The following is a 20,971-nucleotide window of genomic DNA, read 5'->3' as shown; positions in this document are numbered from 1 at the left end:
ATCTTTTCAGCACCACTGGCCTCTGATTCACCCAGAGGGGACGTAACCCATAGCAACACCCACAATGTGGAGACTGCTTGACTCGGAGAAGGACTGAGCTTTCCATATGATCATACATGAGAGGGGTTTAGAAGTCCTGTATGTCTAAAATAAAAGCAGTGCTGTTTCAATTCATGTTTGAAAGAAACACAGAGATAGACAGACAGAGAGAGAGAGTTCCTGAAGCAGAAAGCTCGGCTGTCTCTGTGGTCTGCCACTTTAAATCAGATGGCAGCGTCTGATGGCTCAATGCGAGTGCTGCCCAATAATAGAAACAGTTTGGTGAGAAATACAGAGGGAAGAGGGCAAAGGAGAGATAGAGGGGAGAAATGAGGGAATAACAAGGGCAAGGCAGACCTCCATCTGAAAGCCACTGGCCTTAGGGTCTATCATTTTCTCTTCTGCTCTCATTCTAGTTTAGAGAGTTGAAAGGTGCATGAAAATGCTATATTCTCTCACCCCAAGAATGAAGTAGCTGCCAGGGGCCTGTGTAGATCTCCAAATGTGAGCTCTAAAAGCTGCTTGGAGTCAAATTATTGCTCAAATTTGTTTCAGACTGAGGAGAGTCAATAGAAGTAAACGAGGTCAGCTCTAATGACACTATGAAACCTGATACAACCATCAGAAATGTGAATCGATCACAATGAGATCTGAACACCGGGACACTAGTCTCACATCACCTGGTGCTCTGGCCTAATCTAATAAGATCAAGCCACCAAGAGAAACTCCATCCTTTCCATCATTTGGATTGCCACCACAACATTTTAAGAGACGCTGAAGCACTTTGTCTTGGTTTAGTGTACATTATGTTGGCATACAGGTCTATCGTTTAAACAACAGGATTAGAAGCAGGGGGACTTGGGTGTATTTCATGTGGATATATGATACGGTGGGTCCAAATAGCTTTTGGATTCTTAAGCCATACTTCAAATGTATGAATGTCATGGCATAGACAAACTATCAAACCAAGTAGCATCTGTTTACATTTTATATCTGTATATCTATTATCTATAATTTTAGGCTTGTGCATTTTTTTTTTAAATAAATGCCACTGGGTTTAATACTTTATCTAATGCAGTGACATTTGTACATTTTCAAAGTGTGGCGTAGGTGTCCAAATGCTTCTCCAAGGCCAATGTATGTGTATAAATATGCTGATAAAAGATGGTATTTACATGCTCAGAAAATAAAGTCAATGTGCTGTCCATCTTTAAAAGGTGCTGAAGAAAACAGATTAACCTTTCATGCTTCGTCATGCTTGTGTTTTCATTTAAAGGTTATGTTTAATGATGCAACTCCTTTTATGGGGATCTTAAACCGTCATTAACAAGTGTTAATTGCCTAATACTCAATAAAATTTTTGCTACAAATGGCTCCAATGCTGATGGGCAACATTTAGGGTCGAGATCTTGTTAAAGACTCCGTCCCGTCTGCATCATCACCATAATAGCAGATGGGATGATTAAAGAGATAATTCACCCTTAATGAAAATTCTCTCCATTTACTCCCTATCGTGTTGTTCCAAATCTGTATGACTTGGATGTCTTGATCCGTTATCAAATAGCATCACAAGACTTGAAATACTGAGCACTACTCAATACTACTAGCTCGACATTCACTGGTTGGAAAATATTTTCACTATACACAAAATATCAAGAGATTCTTCAAAACAACACTTAGAGTTCCATAGAAGAAGAAAAAAACGGGTTTGGAACGACATGAGGGTGAGTAAATGATGAATAATTTTCAATATTTGTGCAAACTACTTTTATAAACTTCTCTGCAGTTTATAGAAGGCAACGTTGGTGAATATCTTGAATGCACTTCCACCAGAGGGAAGTGTAGGTTTATTCAGTCTGCCCGTGAGGTGTCTGTGGAAAAGATTATTAATACAATGAAGTATGTAATCTAGCGACAAATACTTGTGTCATTGCTCATGCCTCATTCAGGTCTGACTGGTTTTAAGTGAATGACGGACTGCAGACATTCTTGAGGAGTGTTTGAAACCAACAGAAACTCTTTGCTAACAGAGTGTGAAACTTTTCGCAATCCAAGTCTTGTCTGATTTCCAAAACTCAACTCTTCGGTGGGTTGCCCTAATGAAAAATTGCACTTGTAAAATAATTAGACTGATGTTGTGTTCATCTGACTGCAATCTAGTACATTTCTTTGGGGGAGTTTACATAAGATGTGTTCTTGCATTCAAAAACAGCACAATGGAAAGAAACATTACAAAAATGTGGACTATTTTTAGCTTGACACGCCTTCTTAAATGGAACGCTAATGGCGGGATGCTCAAAAAAAGCCTGAGACACAATGCAACTAGCATCACCAAATAGAAACAGTAATATTAGTACAGGAAGCTATAGTATTAGCAGGTACAAAACATTAGTAGTCAAAAGTGCTGGCGCATCTAAGGAGCATCCATTAATGGTTTATGGATGAAGTAGCCCTGTCTTCCACAAACTAAATTAAATATTAAGATCCATATAAAACAACAATGTGATGCATCATTTATCACAACATAAGGGCAATTTCTGCTGAGCTCTGTAATTGTTTGGGATGACATTAAGGACTGTTTGATTGAACGTGCATCAATGGTGTGGACCCCTGCTGCAGTCAGCCATGTCTAAGAGGAAACAGGGGCTCTGAAAACACACACACACACACTCCTACACAAACCTTGTTTGCCTCAAAGAACAAGTCCAGATACTCGACAGCACATGATGCAACATCCAACAACAACCTTTTTTTTTTTTTTTTAGGAGGAAAAGGAAAAAAATGTTTCTGGCTAAGCCACATGCTAATTAACATGAACAGTATTTTTCTTACTTTCTAATAGTGAATACATTATATATCGATTTAGCAATCCAAAACTAAGATATAAAAATGCATAAAGCCCACTTCCAAGTCAATATGCCTCAAGTACACTTTAGCAAGTGTATGATCGTTTTGCACATTTTATCGCCCACCTGCTAAAAACCATATGTCCAATTGCATAGAAAACTAAAGGCACACTAAAAGCCTCAAACATGATTTGAAGTATCGTTGTTGTTGCACAATGTGACCAGTTACATGCTAAAATGTAATATCTCAGGGTAAGTACAAAAACAGTGCTAAATAAATAGTATTAATAAATTAAACATTTAAATAAGTACATAAATAAATAAATGCCAAGGTATTAAGCTGATTAAGGAGAAGTACAGAGATATATGATACCATCTGTTCATAGCATAAATGTTAAGAAGTCAAGACCATGGCTACATATCATCTGTAATATAATTACTTTGTTGATAAATAAAAAAAATTACATAACATGGTATCCTTGGTGGTCCCATCAGTCCATGTAGCTTTTATCCCATCACTTAAGTCTATCAATCCTACACTGGCATGCCATTTTTGACCCGTGTATGTCCAGCTCTTAATATTTATGACCCGTGTTGCCCTTCCATGTAAGCCCTGTTATCAGTCTCTGTCATGTTTAGGCACACAGCCGTTCTGGATTACTGCATGCAAGCAGAAAGCAATGTCCCCGTGAGGACGTCTGCACGGGGGGTTACGTAATGCTCTGTAATCCCCATATACTCCGTACGTGGATGTGTGTGCTAGACAAAGAGTGAAAAAGAGTGTATTTGACAGTGAGACCGAGAAAAAGCATATGTCAGGGGGTCATGAATCTGCCCACACCTGACCATGTGTCTCCTTGTCCTACAGTGCTATACCTTTAAGGCCATTGGCATAACTTTTATATTAAAATACTTTCTCTTATCCCTGTGAAACGTGCAGAGATACCACAGAGCGCTAAGCCATTTGTAGGTTGATATCCCTTGAAAACAAACAATGTGGATCCCCAACAAGCAGAAAACATTTTCCTAACATTGCATTTTGGTTACATCATAGAAAAACATTTTAAAAAATGGCCTAGAAAACAAACCTACACCCAAGATAAAACAAAAATTAACACATTAAGTACTGTTTACTGATTAGAAAACCTCAAAAATTAAAGGAATAGTTTATCTCAAAATGAAAATTTGCTGAAAATTCAAGCCATCGAAGATGTAGAAGTTTGTTCCTTCATCAGAACAGATTTGGAGAAATGTAGCATTACATCACTTGCTCACCAATGGATCCTCTGCAGTGAATGGGTGCCGTCAGAGGAAGCATTACTATGGATTGATATGGACTAGCCTATATTTTTGCTAGAAGCGAACGGTTTAAAGTTAAAATGCTATAATGATGGTTTTGTTTGTTACAAAAACACAGCTTTTCGCTGAACAAAATGTTAACTGATGGATTGGAGTCGTCTGGATTATTTCTGGATTATTGTGATGTTTTAATCAGCTGTTTGGACTCTCATTCTGACGGCACCCATTGACTGCAGAGGATCCATTGGTGAACAAGTGATGTAATGGTAAACTCCAGATTTCAAAAAATTTGATATTTTTTTTTATTATTATTTTAGACTAAAAAAAACCTACACCTCATTAACATACAAATACTACCACATAGACAGAAAATTTGGCACATTCCACCCTTCCAGCTACCGTAATTCATCTCTTTCTTAATTTGCTCTCAACTGGAAAGTCATATTCGAAAACTTGCTGTTGGTGCAATAACATTTGCCAAAGTCTCTCATTACACCTCTATACACCAGCTTTTCCCCATTATTATTTACTTCAAGGCTCCAAACACAGAAATGTTCAAAAGAGCCTATGGTTTATGGAAAACAATCCTTAATACACAACATCTCCTCCCTCATTCATTGATCTTGTTCAACAGCATATCTGCCATGTGTTATACGGCCACACCCCCGTAACACACATCTCCATAAATAATACCCCCACATATCTAAAACCACACCCACCATAATTCACTCTTTTCCATGAAACATAAGCCACTCCCACAAATCTGCTGTCTTAACATTGGCAAATATAAAATCCAGTGACACCGTCAGCACGTATGGCAACTGATGAACACACATGCAACATTTTCCCTGATTCATCTCCTGCATACGGACACAATCCATCAGTTTTATCCACACTAATGCTGGTAATTAACGACAGGACAAAAGGCCACCACATGTGCATTTGGAGGTGATACAGCATAATCCTTTGCGCCATAAACACAGCTGGTGATGCGGTTATGAGCAAGAGTTTAGTATGCAGTCGTGCAAATCTGGTCACATGCACCGGAGTCTAATACCCTAAAAGGGTGCAGTACAGAACAGAGACAGATTTAGACATTTTGTATTAATTTCTGAGACATTGTACATAATATGCATAGATTAAAAAAAAGTTAAAAAAGAAAAAGAAAAAAAAAAACAATTACGTCCACTATAAATCTAATATTAGTTGAGCATTTGCTGCATCTTGCACACAGTCTGCACACTGGAGTTGCTCAGCATACAAATACTACGATAATATTGCAGTACACACCAAAACTTAAGCCCAATTGCTGAAATGCGCATGAAACTCATTTATAGAGTATGATTTACAGTAATATGTTAAAGTTTGCCATATCATCATCAACAATAATAATTTTAATAATAATAATAATAATAATCAGTATAACTAATATTAATATAAATTAAATAATACTAATGTTAATAATAGATATACAGTATCTCACAGAAGTGAGTACACCCCTCACATTTTTGTAAATATTTTATTATAGCTTTTCATGTGACAACACTGAAGAAATGACACTTTGCTACAATGTAAAGTAGTGAGTGTACAGCTTGTATAACAGTGTAAATTTGCTGTCCCCTCAAAATAACTCAACACACAGCCATTAATGTCTAAACCGCTGGCCACAAAAGGGAGTACACCCCTAAGTGAAAATGTCCAAATTGGGCCCAAAGTGTCAATATTTTGTGTGGCCACCATTATTTTCCAGCACTGCCTTAACCCTCTTGGGCATAGACTTCACCAGAGCTTCACAGGTTGCCACTGGAGTCCACTTCCACTCCTCCATGACGACATCACGGAGCTGGTGGATGTTAGAGACCTTGCGCTCCTCCACCTTCCGTTTGAGGATGCCCCACAGATGCTCAATAGGGTTTAGGTCTGGAGACATGCTTGGCCAATCCATCACCTTTACCCTCAGCTTCTTTAGCAAGGCAGTGGTCGTCTTGGAGGGGTGTTTGGGGTCGTTATCATGTTGGAATACTGCCCTGCGGCCCAGTCTCCGAAGGGAGGGGATCATGCTCTGCTTCAGTATGTCACAGTACATGTTGGCATTCATGGTTCCCTCAATGAACTGTAGCTCCCCAGTGCCGGCAGCACTCATGCAGCCCCAGACCATGACACTCCCACCACCATGCTTGACTGTAGGCAAGACACACTTGTCTTTGTACTCCTCACCTGGTTGCCGCCACACACGCTTGACACCATCTGAACCAAATAAGTTTATCTTGGTCTCATCAGACCACAGAACATGGTTCCAGTAATCCATGTCTTAGTCTGCTTGTCTTCAGCAAACCGTGTGCAGGCTTTCTTGTGCATCATCTTTAGAAGAGGCTCTCAGTTTCAAGGTCTTGGCAATCTTCTTATAGCCTACGCCATCTTTATGTAGAGCAACAACAGATTCATTTTTTCAGATCCTCAAAGAGTTCACATTGTAGCAAAGTGTCATTTCTTCAGTGTTGTCACATGAAAAGATATAATAAAATATTTACAAAAATGTGAGGGGTGTACTCACTTCTGAGATACTGTAATTAATAACAACATTTTAAAAATGAATAAATTAAAATAATAATAAGCTGTAGAAAAGTAACCGAAAATGGCTGCAACAGAGCAAAAGATAAAATAATAGCAATTATTATTATTATTATTATTATTAATTATTATCATTACTATTATTATTATTATTTAATTGTATTATCGTCAATAAATATCATCTTAATTTTGGCATCTTTTGCAGATGTTTTCAGTTACTTTTCTATAGCTTTTTTTTATTTTATTTACATATTAGTTATATCAATATTATTATAATAGAATTTATTTAAGTTATATATATTATTATTAAGGTAACCTTTCTGCACACAAACTATTGGTTTTCTGCGGCAGCTCACCAAGTATGAGCCATCAGCAGGCACCAATAACTATGAACTTTTGGCAGCTTTCATTATATAGATAAGTAAAATAATTTTCAGCTTGTATTATCAGGAATATTTCATAGACGGGCGAGCAACTCCCATGGTGCTCTGGTATCTGACTGCAGCTCGGGTGAATTTCCATGCAAGGACGACTTCATCAGTGATGAATACATTGGGTTTTCAATCAAGCCTTTGACAAGCTACTGTACTTGACAGTTTATTTAATCGACGTGCACCTGCCAGCAAGATGGGATTAGCATCTTCAAAGGACAGAAACAGGAAGTTACGAGTGGAGAGGGTGAACCGAATGCAGTAGAAAAGGAATAGAGAAGTGCTAATAAAGAGTGGATATGTGGGCTTCAGACACTGAATTCTTGAGTCCTAATTGTCAGGTTTTTGCTTTGCCGCAGGCACACATACTCCATGTTGACAAACTCTCAATGCTCCTAGTTACACCAATACTGTTGATTGCAGAAGGCTGCCGGTGGTTAAATTAAGCTAATTAGTGCATTCGTGACATGTGCAGATTTTTTCCCATAGCCTGAACACAATACCACAAGGTCCTTCCCTTCCATCACATACTGACTGAGGCTGCAATGATAATTAGAGGTTGCAGAGACATTCCGTACAGGGGGACAAACAGCGTCTCTCTCTATTCCACAGTGGTTTATCACCATGCCGAGATGTTTATATAGGCACAATACCTCGATGCAACATATGCTTGTCCTTCATTAAGTAAATAAGCTGGAATGCTGCCTATACATTGTTCATTAGCATGAAATATAGCAGGCTGCAGACAGTGCAATATGATGTGCGATGGTCAACATCTTAAGTAAGTGCTGATTCACAGTTTTGATATGCAACTGGATCGTTTATCAAAATAAATTAGCGTGCTGGGGAATATTTAATAAAACCTTTAACTAAAGCTTCAATAAGCTCATTAAAGTCAAAATGACACTATGCCCTGGCATGCGATCCATTTAAAACAGTCAAGCGCTGTTATTGCTCTAATTCGGAGTCACAGAGCTGCAAGGCCTCCATAATTTTAACATGTCTTTATATGCCTTTAAGGCCCTCAGGAGGTGATATTCCATGCAAGGAATGACTTAATTTGGCCCAGATGAAAGGCTGAATTAACCTTTCATATGTTCTAATCAAAGGTTCGCTGTTTGGACAAAGCAATGCAGTTTCTCATTATATGAACGGTGGAATTGGAGCCTCTGGCTGATTTCCATTTCAAAGAGCTAAAACTGTTGCTGCAATTGCAATACTTCACTCCTAGAGAGATGAAACTATAACACAATTCAGGAGCACTATGTATCAGAATTGCTGTGAATTCCCACATTGACGCTGGCTCTGAAAAACAACAACAATGGCGTGCAGCAAACCTACATTAGAGGCGAGAGGTTGGAGAACTGCCGACGACACGCTGCGTTCAAGTCCTCCTGGGAAGTTCCTATTTCAGAAAATGTGATATGATGTGTTTATTTAAGTGATTTCGGACTCGCTGGACAATTACACATTTCTCTAATGAAGAGCAAAAGATGCGCATTAGATCTGCAATCGATGCTTTATCTGTGCATTTATCACCCTCATGCTGCCACAAAGAATGATTGGAAATGTATTTTAGTCAAACTGACTTCTCATAAATCTGCTGAATAAGTTGCATTTTCTGGCAAGCTTTATTGCCATTTTACAGTACACAAAATACATACAAAATGCATCACAACTTATGATTAATCAATTATTTCCACCAAGTTTCCCACTGATAATTACAAATTTATGGTGGCATTGATGTGCACTTAACTCATTAACACAATCATTACAGCATGATTCGAACACAGTTCAAATGCGTTGTGTTTTGAATTAAATTAACAACCGTTTTCAGTTGTTCAAGCCAATCATTTTCCTCTGAAGTGACGTAAAGTAGACCAAGTAAGGTTAATCACCGCATCTAAGGTTAATGTTAATTCTAATCAAATATTATGGAGAGTATCTACAGTTTCTGTGCAATGTCACATCCAACATTTCAACTATTGACGTAAATGTGAAGCTGGTAAACCCAAATAGCTTTATGATACTCGCAGTAACACCAGAAATAGACTGTTTGCATAAAGAAAAATCCACTCATAGGAAATGTGTCAGTACCATACAAAAAGAAGTTAATCTGTCTAAAGCTAAAATGATAATTTTGACATCATTGCAGTGCAAATAACACTTATTTTACTGCGGTATTGCAAAATAAGTATAAAGACTTGTCATTTAACCCCTCCAGAATGTCTAGACTTCCATTAAGTGCTTTACTGTAAAAGCAATTTTCTCTCAAAAAATGTATGTGGTAATCAATATATGCAGTCAATGAAGCCTATCTTGCTTTAACCATTAGGGAAAGCTTGAGGAATGAAGTCATACAGTAGATGCATTTTAACATCACTTTTTGATTAAAGGGGTCATATGATGCGATTTCAAGTTTTCCTTTCTCTTTGGAGAGTTACAAGCTGATTGTGTGTGTGTGTGTGAGAGAGAGAGACAGGGTCACATCACAGTGGAGTCAGCTGTCTTAACCGTGGCTTGTGTACTGCACACATACCAGCTTCATCACTGTCTCTGTCACGCGACTCTGTTCCCCTTTCGGGCTCTGTCTTTACATTTATTTTGAAAGCTGAAGCTCGCGATTATGGTAAGGGGCGTTACATTTCCTACGAGTGCTTGCGGTGTTCGGCCAATCACAATGCACTGGGTCAGCTGGCCAATCAGAGCAGACTGCGCTTGTCGGAAGGAGGGACTTTGTAGAAAACAAAGCGTTTGAGAGAGGCGGGGCATAGAGGACCTACAATAATGTACAGTATTTGAAAAATAATGTGTTTTTTGAACATTAAAGCATGTCAACATATTCAGTTACACCAAATACACAAAATAATGATCTTTAAAAAAGCACCTTTAAAGTAACTGCACACACAACTGATTTACTCGACCTGCTGCAAAAAAAAAGGAAGAAAAAAAACTGCAACTTTGTTCAGATGTGGACTGAGAAATACTACATCCCACTACAACCACAAATAACCATAGCAATTCTCCAATGACACAAAAATAGGCACCCTCACTAGACTACAGGAAAGCAAAGGTAGATGCGGTGCAGATGAAGCAGCTGGTGGACGGAGCTCTGCTGTGTTTGTGCCTGTGGCAAAGACTGCAGCATCATTTCCTGTTATCAGCTGATCCTCAGTGTGTATAGGCATTTCACTCACTTCATCTATTATTCACACACTTTGAATTCCATATGAGGCCTGGACATGGGAGACACACATGCACCTATACACAGCAGCCTACATACTACTGTGCTCAAAAACCACACCAGAGGATACAGAACAGTACTTTTTTTGGTGAACAAAGTCCCTCATGGAACAAGTCCCTCATTTCAAACCTGATTCTCTTTGTGCAGCTGAAAAAAAGAGCTAGACAAAAGCAAAACTAAACAACAGCATTATCTCAAAAGCAGATTTGGACACAAACAAACCCATTTAAACAGGGTGGGAAGATGAGAACCACTGATCTCACAAAAAAAAAAAAAAAAAAATCATAATAATTATAATGTATTGTTCACCAACAGTCTTATTTACAAACATATTACTCCTATGAGCTGACAAACTGAATGAAACACACAAATTAGTCTTTGTCATTGGTTTGAAATAAACAAACTCATTCGCTAACTATAATAGTTTACTTTTTTGAGCAAATGACTAGTCCAAACTTGTGAATCATTAGCTTAAATGTCTAACATCACTCACTTATTGAAATTATGTGATTCAGTAACAAACGCCTCTTATGAGTTATAATGAATTAGGGGTGGACGATCTGAGCTAAAATTCATATCACGATAGGGCTGCACAATTAGGCTAATCAAATTTCTAATCACGATTACAATTATGGATGCCACAATTACGTAATCGTTCAAAGCGGCAATTAATCGTTCAAAGTCCACTTATGTTATTCAGCGTGCTTAAGATGCGTCTTTTTCTTTCTACATGTTATCTTAAGGGTTTTTCCCATTATTTTAATTTTAGTTTTAGTATAACATTATAATACCATTCATATTTTTACTTTTTTTATAAGTTAAAGAAGAAGCCAATCCAATTTATAGTTTGAGGCTTAATACTAGAAAAGCACAAAGTTTTTCAGTTAGAGTGTTTTCAGCTTGTTTATTTTCATATAAAAATACGGCATGCAGTTGCATCAAACAATGGTATAAACATCATTCAATGTAAATTGTGATAATCGTAATTAATAATCGCAATTACAATTTCAAGGGAATAATCGACAATTATGATTTTTGTCATAATCGTGCAGCCCTATATCACAATATTTTACACTGTCCAGGAGATATCGATATTATATTGCGATATGAGAAAAAAAATTACCGGCAAAATATTTTAACCTTATATAACTAGAAAAAGTGAGGGATTTTCTTCATTTAAAAACATGAGATACAGTGGGATGGGGAAAAACAGCCATAACGTCTTTAGACATGTTTTTTTAAAAGTTGAACTTGCATTAATTTTACATGGCTTTCTAAACATGTCACTCTTGTGCGAGACGCGAGTGCAACGCTGATAGATGTCCCTCTAGAAAATGTGATAAATATATGTTCTGTGTGAATGGCTTGGTTTCAGTTTTGACGTAAACAACATCTTCTCCACACTGATGCTCTCGTTTTCCTCAATATATTGAATGAACAACGTAGCAGCGCCGCATCTAGTCGTTTTTCATGATTCTCTTATGAATAATTGAAATTGTTCTTTGTGTCAGAGCGCTGGTGTTCGTCAGAAATAGAACGCGGCATCTGGTTACTGTCATGGATTTGTCGTGTCGCGATGCGCCGCATCCACACTAGAGAACATCACTGGGTTCTATTTGCTTTTGTCACATCGCGTCTGGTGTAGACACATTGTTTTGGTATTTGTGAATCTTAAGTGTATTCATAATCTGCTTTACGTTTACATGGCACTGGAAGTCCTTTTACAAACTTGTAACTTTCATGCTTAGAGCAGAATCATGCATCGTTCATTTATATTTCTACATGGCTCCCTGCAATACAACTCTCATTCTTCAATCGCGCCGTCTGTTATTGATACAACCACAACTTCTCAGACTGCAACTTCTACAACTGATAACGGAGCGCTCAAGCGGGTACTGAGAGTGGTCATTAAAATATGTCAAATTAATATTTTGTGCTCAATTACTTATTTATCAGGCAAGTGGCCACATGATAAGCGTGAAAATTACACAATGTAGTCTTTATCACCCTGCAGAGGTTTCTTTTGCAAAATAATCTGCTGACTGTACACGATCCCTCAGTTTGGGAACTACTGGAGTAGGCGATTTGTGCTATATTCATTTGGTCTGTTACGATGCTCTATGCGTTTAATTACTAATGCCTGTGTAGTACGGCATTGCACACAGAGGACAAAAACGTTCAGCCTCGACTCTTTATCATCATTTGTGTTCAAATTTGCAAAGCGTACCAAATTGAACAAAACTATATAAATGCAAAATCTGAATTCATGAATATATATAACGGTATCCACGGTATAGCAAAATCCATATCATGGAACAACATAATACCGGTAGTCACTTTCATTCCGGTACAGCGCCCACTCGTATAATGAATTGGTCGGAAATGCTTTCGAATCCATCTCAAACGCGTGAGTTTATAGCTTAACTTTCAGATCTTAACAGTGTGAAACAAATAACACTTACAAGCTAATGAATTTAAAAAAAAAAAAACTCACAAATGATTCTTTATGATCTAATGAACTGGCTAAAAATATGAATCAGTCCCAAAAGTCCCAAATAATTCTTGAACTTATCAGTTTGAATCAAAAATCAAAAATACTCACAATCCATCTCAAATGCATGAGTTACTGGCTCAACCTTTCAACCCTCTTTAACTCATCTTAATAACATCAAACAAATAACTCTTATGAGCTAATGAATTGGTCAAAACTCACACGTTACTGATGAGAATCAGTTTAGCAATGTGCTTACTGACCAGAACAGTTTGATTAACATACAAATTACACTAATGGGTCAATAAATTGGTCAAAATACTCACAATTCAGTTTAAAACTTATCCTTCTGAAACAATCTCACAACTCTGATTCACAAACAAATGACTCTTATGATCTAATGAATTGCTTAGACATATGAATCCCTTCCGAAACTCACAAATAATTCTTGAACTTGAGTTAGCAATTTGAATCAGTCGAACAACTCTTATGAGCCAATGAATTGGTCAGAAATATCCACAAATTAGTCTCACTCTCTATAAAACCCTCATATACACTCACCATAACCACAAAAGATCGCACACACTTATGCGTCCTAAAGGTCAGGGCCTCAGCTGCCGCTGATGTGCATGCTCACACAATCTCAGATACTGTCCATTTATTCAACAATCAACCATCCAGTTAATGTTATCCTTCTGTACCCTCTCCTTCTCTCCATGGCAACAACTCTCACATCTACGTGCTAATAACATCCTCCTATCTCCATAACAACTCTGACATATTGTGCCTTTCCCCTCCTCCTGCTAAGAATACACTCATTCGACCCATCAATAATGCTAAGATATTCGGTGTCCATGGTAACAACGTCCTCCTCCCCATTTTCATCATGCCCTCATACACCAGTAAGGTGCACAGGCCTGTCCTAAGTAAAGGTGACCCACTTGCTATAATCAATACACACTCCAACAGCGAGTGTCCTTAGAAATGATGCTTGTGCTTTTATAAGATGTGTGTGGAGTGTTTACTACCCACCAACCCTAAGGCAAACGCTGTGCCTCTGACATAAAGGCACTTTAAGCACAGCACAAGTCAGAGTCAGGGCATGTGGTGCAACCACTATGAGGGAGAGAACAAAGAATCTTCTGAATGCTGTTCGCCAAAGTACTTGTCCATGCTCTCAGCGTTCTATGAAGTAGAAATTACACAGTCAGTCTTAAAGGGATAGTTCAAACTTGAGGTGCCAAACCGGGAGTATTTTTTCTTCTGTGCAGCACAAAAAGAGATGTTTCACTGAATGTTCACACGGTTCATGCTGGGGCTGTTGAGCTCCAAAAATGAAATGGAAGAATTCTGAAATGGAAATTATGTCAGCATTAACACACCATCATGCCATTCCAAACCTGTATGACTTACATTCTTCTGTGGGAAAAAAAAAAAAAAAGATTTCGAAGAACACTGGTATCCAAACAATACCGAAGCCCTTTGACATTCATTGTGTGGACAGAAAAATAAATAACATCTAGGCAATTACCTTTATTCAGTTTGCACAGTAGAAGAAAGTCATACAGCTTTGAATTAATGGAGGATGAGTAAATGAAGACAATTTTTCGTAAAATCTTAAAATCTTAAAAATAAAGGGTCTTTATTGGCATCTGGCTCCATGAAACCTTTCCACTGCACAAAATATTTTTTTATATAGGCCTAGAGGAAAAGGGGTCTTTAGATTTTTAGATGTTCTTCACACTAAGAAAAAAAAAGTTATTTTAAGAACTGTTCAATTAAATGTTCTTTGAGGAACCCCAAATGGTTCTTCTATGGCATCACTATGAAAACCCCTTTTGGAACCTTTATTTTTAAGAGTGAGCAAAAGGGTCCAACTAATGGTAATGTATTAACTAACATTAACTATGGGTGATGCATTTGTTAATTATTATTCATTAATTTAATTTGTTACTTAATGTTTACAAATTAATGCTGGTTCATTCATTGCATGTTCACATTAGCACCAGTCTAATTAAATCATATTAACTTTTTATTTTAATATTAATAGTAAATATTGCAGTTAAGGTTAATAAATAGTTTGGAAGTATTTTTCCATTGTTGTACTGTAACTAATGTATTTAACTAATTTCAACAAATGGAACCTTATTGTAATTAGAAGACTAATTTGCCATGGGTGCCCTCAAGATTTTCCTATTAGTCTTTTATAATGGGGTTTTTCAATTTATGAAACAAGGTCTGTGGTAAATATGAACTGACTATTGGACTTTTTGCAGAACAATGTAAATTACACACACACACTGAAAAGAATTTGAGTTGAAAACCTCATTATAAAAACCCACAGGAAAACCTCGAGGGAACCCATGGCGAATTAGTCTCCTGGGTTTGGATGTCATGGCTGCAGCGCTAAGCCCCAGTCCCCATCCACTTTCGTTGTATGGAAAGGAGCAACGTGAACATTCTGCATACATAAAGATAAAACGCTAAACAACCCAAGTGATACACTTTCCTGTTTCACGAAAGCAATAACATCATATGACTGTAAATAATGATGTGTCTAAGCTACATATGAAGACCATTTTGGCATGAACTGTCCCTTTAAATGCAAGCCTCGAAGATACAGGTGCGCTGTGAGCCAGACAGGCAACTCTCCTGGCAACAGTACTGTTTGGCAACGTTCACTTTTAACGCCAACAAAAACAAAGTTCTCTCAGTTTACCTGGTTTGACGGTCTTAATTCGAATCGGCTCCCGAAAGTGGCGGATCACCGCGTGTGTGTCTCGGTTCGTCAGCCCGCTCACAGGTGTCCCGTTCACTTCCAATAACACATCCCCGTAGTACGGTAGCCTCCCGACGTGACACTCCAGCACGTCTAAGTTCATCTGACCGAGGAACGGGAACTCCCCGTGCTCGGCGCCTCCGAGGATCTCCACAACATCACCGAACTCCCCAACGCTTCCCCACGACACGGCGCACTCCTGCACTTTAGTGGACCAGTGTTTCTTCCTCTTCAGCGTTTTAGACATCGTTTAGCCTTTAAGTTTCAGTGCAGTTTGACGTGAGCAGGTTTTGAAGCCTTCCTTCCCGGTGTGCCGTTCACTTCACCCGGTTTGGGGACAACAGCGCGCGGATGTGGAACGCCAACCAGCCTGTGATGATATCGCCATAAGCCTCATCTACCATTATTAGTTCAACACAACATTTAGATTACCGTAGTTTTCGCTCGTAAAAACGCCTGTTCCAAATGCGCCAGGAGCTACATAATGCAAAAGTAAACAACATTCGATACAAGAACGAGGTAAAACTGTTTACCTGGTAAGTTCACTCGGGGTTTGCATGCAAAGCATCAAGCGCACTAGACTGACACACTGAGAAACGCGTCTGTCAGGACAGCGTAATAAAATGTGTGTCTATAAACGGAATTCGCAGCAAAACAGTGTCCCACAGGTATAAAGAGCTACGGCAGCGGCTGTCTCGGCTATATTCTGTTGTTGTCCAAACGGCCGAAGCTCAGGTTCGTCTTCGAAACGCGATGCCCAGTCAGTGAGTAGATGCGTCTGACGCGTCCTCATTCCTGGCTTGTGGCTGAACCGTCAGCTTTACACACAATATGAGCCCTTGACAGATAGCGTACGAGAGAAATAAACCGGTCGAACATGTGTGTATCGCCTCGGACGCTGCGATGCTGTCATACGCGGCTGCTGCTCTCTCAGATCTCCAGTCACGGAGGGAGGCTACTGTTGCTCTCAGCTTGTGTTTGTCAAATGAAGCGGTTGTGTATGTAACGAAAAGCGGCCTGTGACTGGATGGCTCTCAGGTGGAAGTTTATATAAACTAAACTTAACTGATTTAGTAAATGAAGATACAAATGAACCAATTATAAAACCGACAGTTTTGACTCTAAATTCTGATTGGATGAGTGGCGTTCTAATTCGCTGTAAAATGAGCCAATAAACGCACACCTGTAAACCCTGCTTGGCAGCCCTAAGCAACAGTTTGGCTAATGGACTATGTAACTTGTGATTATTACTAATAAAAAATGCAACTATTTATTGAATTACATTGGCTTTTCTCATATTTCCATTGCATCAGTTTTATAAAAACAATAAGCCAGGAGAGGCTGTGTGTTATACAGTGATTTGACCCAAAATGATGGGGTTTTCTGCTTTATGTTGTGGCTTAAAATGCCTCTTACCTGTGGAAAAAATCACTGTAATTCAATACTAAACCTCAGCTTTGAATGTACCAAAATGTTAAACGCAATTAATAGCTTAATGTAAATACACTTCAGTAATGTGCAAGAATTGCTTTTATGTAATAGGTATTTAAACAAGTAATCAAGTAACTTACATTTCAGACAAAAATGAGCTAGTATTTCCTTTTCACCAATGCAAATAATTCAAAGTCAAAGCATCAATCTTTGCATGTCACCAAGCAACACACGATCTTGGATGCCTATGTATTTCCTGCTCACAAGTGAGGGAAAAAACCCGTGCTTTGACTTTCAAAAACATGCTGACAACAAACCTATACAAGTCTGATTCCATTCATGAAAGAAAACACTTAAGAATAAATAAATAAATACATCTTTTTTTTTGGTTACACTTTACTTGAAGGGGTGTGCATAAGACTGACATGACACCTTCATAATCATGACATGACACCTACATAATCATGACATGACACATGTCATGAATATGAAGATTTTTTTATGCATGTTTATGACAACTGTCATTAAGTGTCATTTGCTCAGTTATGTAATTTTTTATGCAAAGATGACATTGTTTGAGATGTCTTTGTTATGGGCTATGGTTAGGGGTAAGGGTAGGGGTAGGGTTAGGTTAGGGTTAGGTCAAATAATATCATATTTGCATTAAAAATGACATAACTGAGCGAATGACACTTAATGACAGTTGTCACAAACATGCATAAAAACCTCCATGTGTCATGTCATGATTATGAAGGTGTCATGTCAGTCTTATGCACACCCCTTCAAGTAACGTGTTACCTTCTTTTTTTATTTTTAAAGCAGTACATAAGACAAAACATACTTACTTTAAAAAAAGCATAGTGCTTGCAACGCCAAGGTCATGGGTTCGATTCCCGGGGAAATTGGCCATTTTGGATAAAATCGTCTACCAAATGTAAAATGTAAAGCATTAAAAACATTTCAGAATAAGCTCCCATTACCAAATATGATCAAATAATACATGTAACGTCAGTGCTTGCCCTTTTATTCTTTCTGTCTTATTAATCTGATAATGTAATTTAATCAGTAGCTTAAGTCTAGGTGAGGATATCACAAGTAATCAGTGAATATTTCATCTTGTAATCAAATTATACAGCCAATTATCTTAATAGCACAGTCCTGTAGTGTAGTGTAGGACTCAAAGCTGCTACCTTTTGGTGAGTAGTTGTAACTGCAGCATAACTTGAGTCTCATCATTCAATCTGCCATTGCTTAAGACAAACATGACACACTATTCATGCGCTCAGCTCCCTTATTAACTACAGACAAGTCAAGACAAATCAAAACAGTGCCTTCTTCAGTTTGTAAAGGATTCAATTTAATTCCTAATCACTGCTGTGCACTTCAAAAGGCAGAACACATGTATTTCCCCTGAGTATAAAGATCAGACACAGGAAAAGCAGCAGGAAGTGTGTAGACATGGTTAATTATACTGAAGAACAAGACCAGACATGAAACTAATTTCAGTGTTAGTTACCACCAAGTTATTTACAGACCAGCCCACATATCTCTAGCAATGCTCAAATAACATATAGCTGTCGCAGAACCTTCAAGATGTTTCTATTTTTTTCTATTTGGTGGAAAAGATACTGTGTATTCCACAAGACAACATAATACCTGCTCTAAAGTTTACACATATTTGGGTCTTAAAAGGACAGTTCACCCAAAAATGTAAATTCTTTCATGTACTCATCATCATGTTGTTTTAAATCCATGTGACTTTCTTCTGTGAAATACTAAAGGAGAAATTATGAACACTGTGCCAGATGCACTTCTCCATGCAATTATGATAAATGGAGACTGGAGCTTTCAAACTTCAAAAAAAGGTTGAAAAACAAAAAAGCATATCTTCAAAGCATAAAATATATTGTTAAAAAAAACTTACTCATACAGGTTTTGAACACCTTGATGGTGAGATGTCATTTTTTTTTTTTGGGTGGACTATCCATTTTAAATATATGTGCAGTTTATTCTGGGCAGTATTATAGAACAAAACTCTTAGAATCCCTATAAAAATGTTAAAAATAAGTATTTTTGTTTTCTGTAAGTGGCATGAAAACAACTGTATAGCTAAACCCGTGTACTCAGCAAAGACCTGCTGATACTTGATATAAAAATGCAATGTCTGAGCAGTAAGATGTTTAGTGTGAATCATCAGGAATGTTTGTTCCATGACTTCAGACACCTGAGACGTTGAATAGAGCAAAAATATCAAATCTTCTTCTCAATTTTCAGTAGTTTTTTACTTAAAATTCACCTTCATTTTGGGCATTTTTAACACAAATCACATGAAATGAATAATAAGATGCTCAAATATTATTTTAAGGAATTTTTAAACAAGGTGTTTAAAAAACAAAATACAAAACCACTTAAACGACAGTAAGGCCTGTTTCCTCTTATATTAAATCTGGAAAGTGCAGGGCTCTGAACACAAATAAACTAGCTTATTAGATATCTACTGGTTGTTCCAAACTTATTCTAGTCTCATTTATGGTCTAAACGAAGGCAATAGCCAGAGATTTTTCTTGAGCGTTGCAGGACGGCGCGTGCAGAGGGCGCGTCACGTCCCTGTTCCACTAGTGTAATAATCCAAAGCGAGTCTTGAATGAATTATTGATAAAGCTGAGTAAAGAGGGTTAGCAGCAGGCAGAGGTATGTACTTTGATCTCACAACTATAATTTCTCTCTCAGAACATCTCTTGGAGGACGGCAATGAAAATTGTCAGTTCAAGTATTTAGAGGGATTCAAATGGGTCTGCGTCCTTTTAAACTCAGCGAAAACTTCCAGAAAAGTTCTGCAGTTTACTATATTAGCATAATTCAGTAACACTGTAAGTGAGCTGTGGCATAACGCTAATACAGTGCACTTACAATAACAACACTTTCCCCCACAAAGCAATAACGCTGAAGAATAGCTCACTCAAAATGAAAAACGTTAGAATTTACTCACCCTCATGTCAGAATTGTTCTTTCATGAAACAGAAAACAATAGCAGATCAACCTGCAGAATCAACCTCTTCATATTTGATATTAACTCTGTATATAAAATAATAGTCCAGAAAACCCTAATTTATTAAATGGAACAGTTTATTGAACCTTTAGAAATCTATTTTTTTTTTAATCTATGAAAAAGTCTGCATGTCAGTATCATATTTGATACATCAGTATTTTATGGCTGATATACTGTAGTATGATATAGAATAGCAAATACAGAATACGGATGTCACTCTCAAGAACGGAGCAAAAATTCATAACTTGGTGCAATCTTGTTATTTATATAGCCAAAAAGTAAGATGAAATTCTGATAGCTTGTAATGTAAATCAAGGATATCTTTATAAATATATATTAAATGCATATAAATATCAACTGTCACTTTATAACTCTCAATTATATTTCTTAGCAAGATGATCTTTAAATGCTTCGTTTTATTATCAAAGCTCTGTGGGTTTAATTGTGGAGGCAAAACATAATGCAATGCAACATAACTATGATTGAGATGTGATTGAAATGATTCTCAAAGCCCGTTGTATCATATTTGTAGCAGTTGGGTTTTTTTTTTTTAGTAGTTTTGTAGTGGGTTTGCTGATTGCTGATGCAGATGACTTTAGAAATTTGCATATCAAATATGATACAGTAGGTTTTTAAAGGGTTAGAACCTAGAGTTAGACCCTAAATATGAGCAACTGCAATAGTGCTCCTTCCCTTAGCTTGTTCCGCTAATAACAGATTATTTGAATAATGTGTACATCTTCACTCGTGATGCATTTTATTCATTTTATTGTTTAAATGTCAGCTAAATG

The 20,971-nt window shown here is 37.6% G+C and overlaps 1 protein-coding gene across 6 annotated transcripts in view; it reads right to left on the bottom strand.

Moving 5' to 3' along the window:
• Window positions 1–16,751, bottom strand: part of LOC107666104 (membrane-associated guanylate kinase, WW and PDZ domain-containing protein 3-like) — a 33,865-nt gene extending 17,114 nt beyond the window's left edge. Inside the window, exons 1-2 of one of the 6 annotated variants that reach the window (XM_016457248.1) lie at window positions 16,234–16,751; window positions 15,641–16,097 (exon numbers count right to left, since the gene is read on the bottom strand). In XM_016457248.1, coding sequence (XP_016312734.1) covers window positions 15,641–15,947 — 307 coding nt within the window. In that variant the 5' untranslated portion in view covers window positions 15,948–16,097; window positions 16,234–16,751. Of the gene's footprint in view, window positions 1–1,863; window positions 1,911–13,493; window positions 14,107–14,178; window positions 14,240–15,640 lie in introns of those variants that run through there. The other 5 variants (XM_016457249.1, XM_016457250.1, XM_016457252.1 and 2 more) reach the window with 5 other exon arrangements.
• Window positions 16,752–20,971: the final 4,220 nt, after the last annotated feature.

The sequence above is a fragment of the Sinocyclocheilus anshuiensis genome, unplaced genomic scaffold (genome assembly GCF_001515605.1).
Source record: "Sinocyclocheilus anshuiensis isolate Anshui unplaced genomic scaffold, SAMN03320099.WGS_v1.1 scaffold447, whole genome shotgun sequence".
Taxonomy (NCBI): Eukaryota; Metazoa; Chordata; class Actinopteri; order Cypriniformes; family Cyprinidae; genus Sinocyclocheilus; species Sinocyclocheilus anshuiensis.
This window is presented reverse-complemented; position numbering and strand designations above follow the sequence as displayed.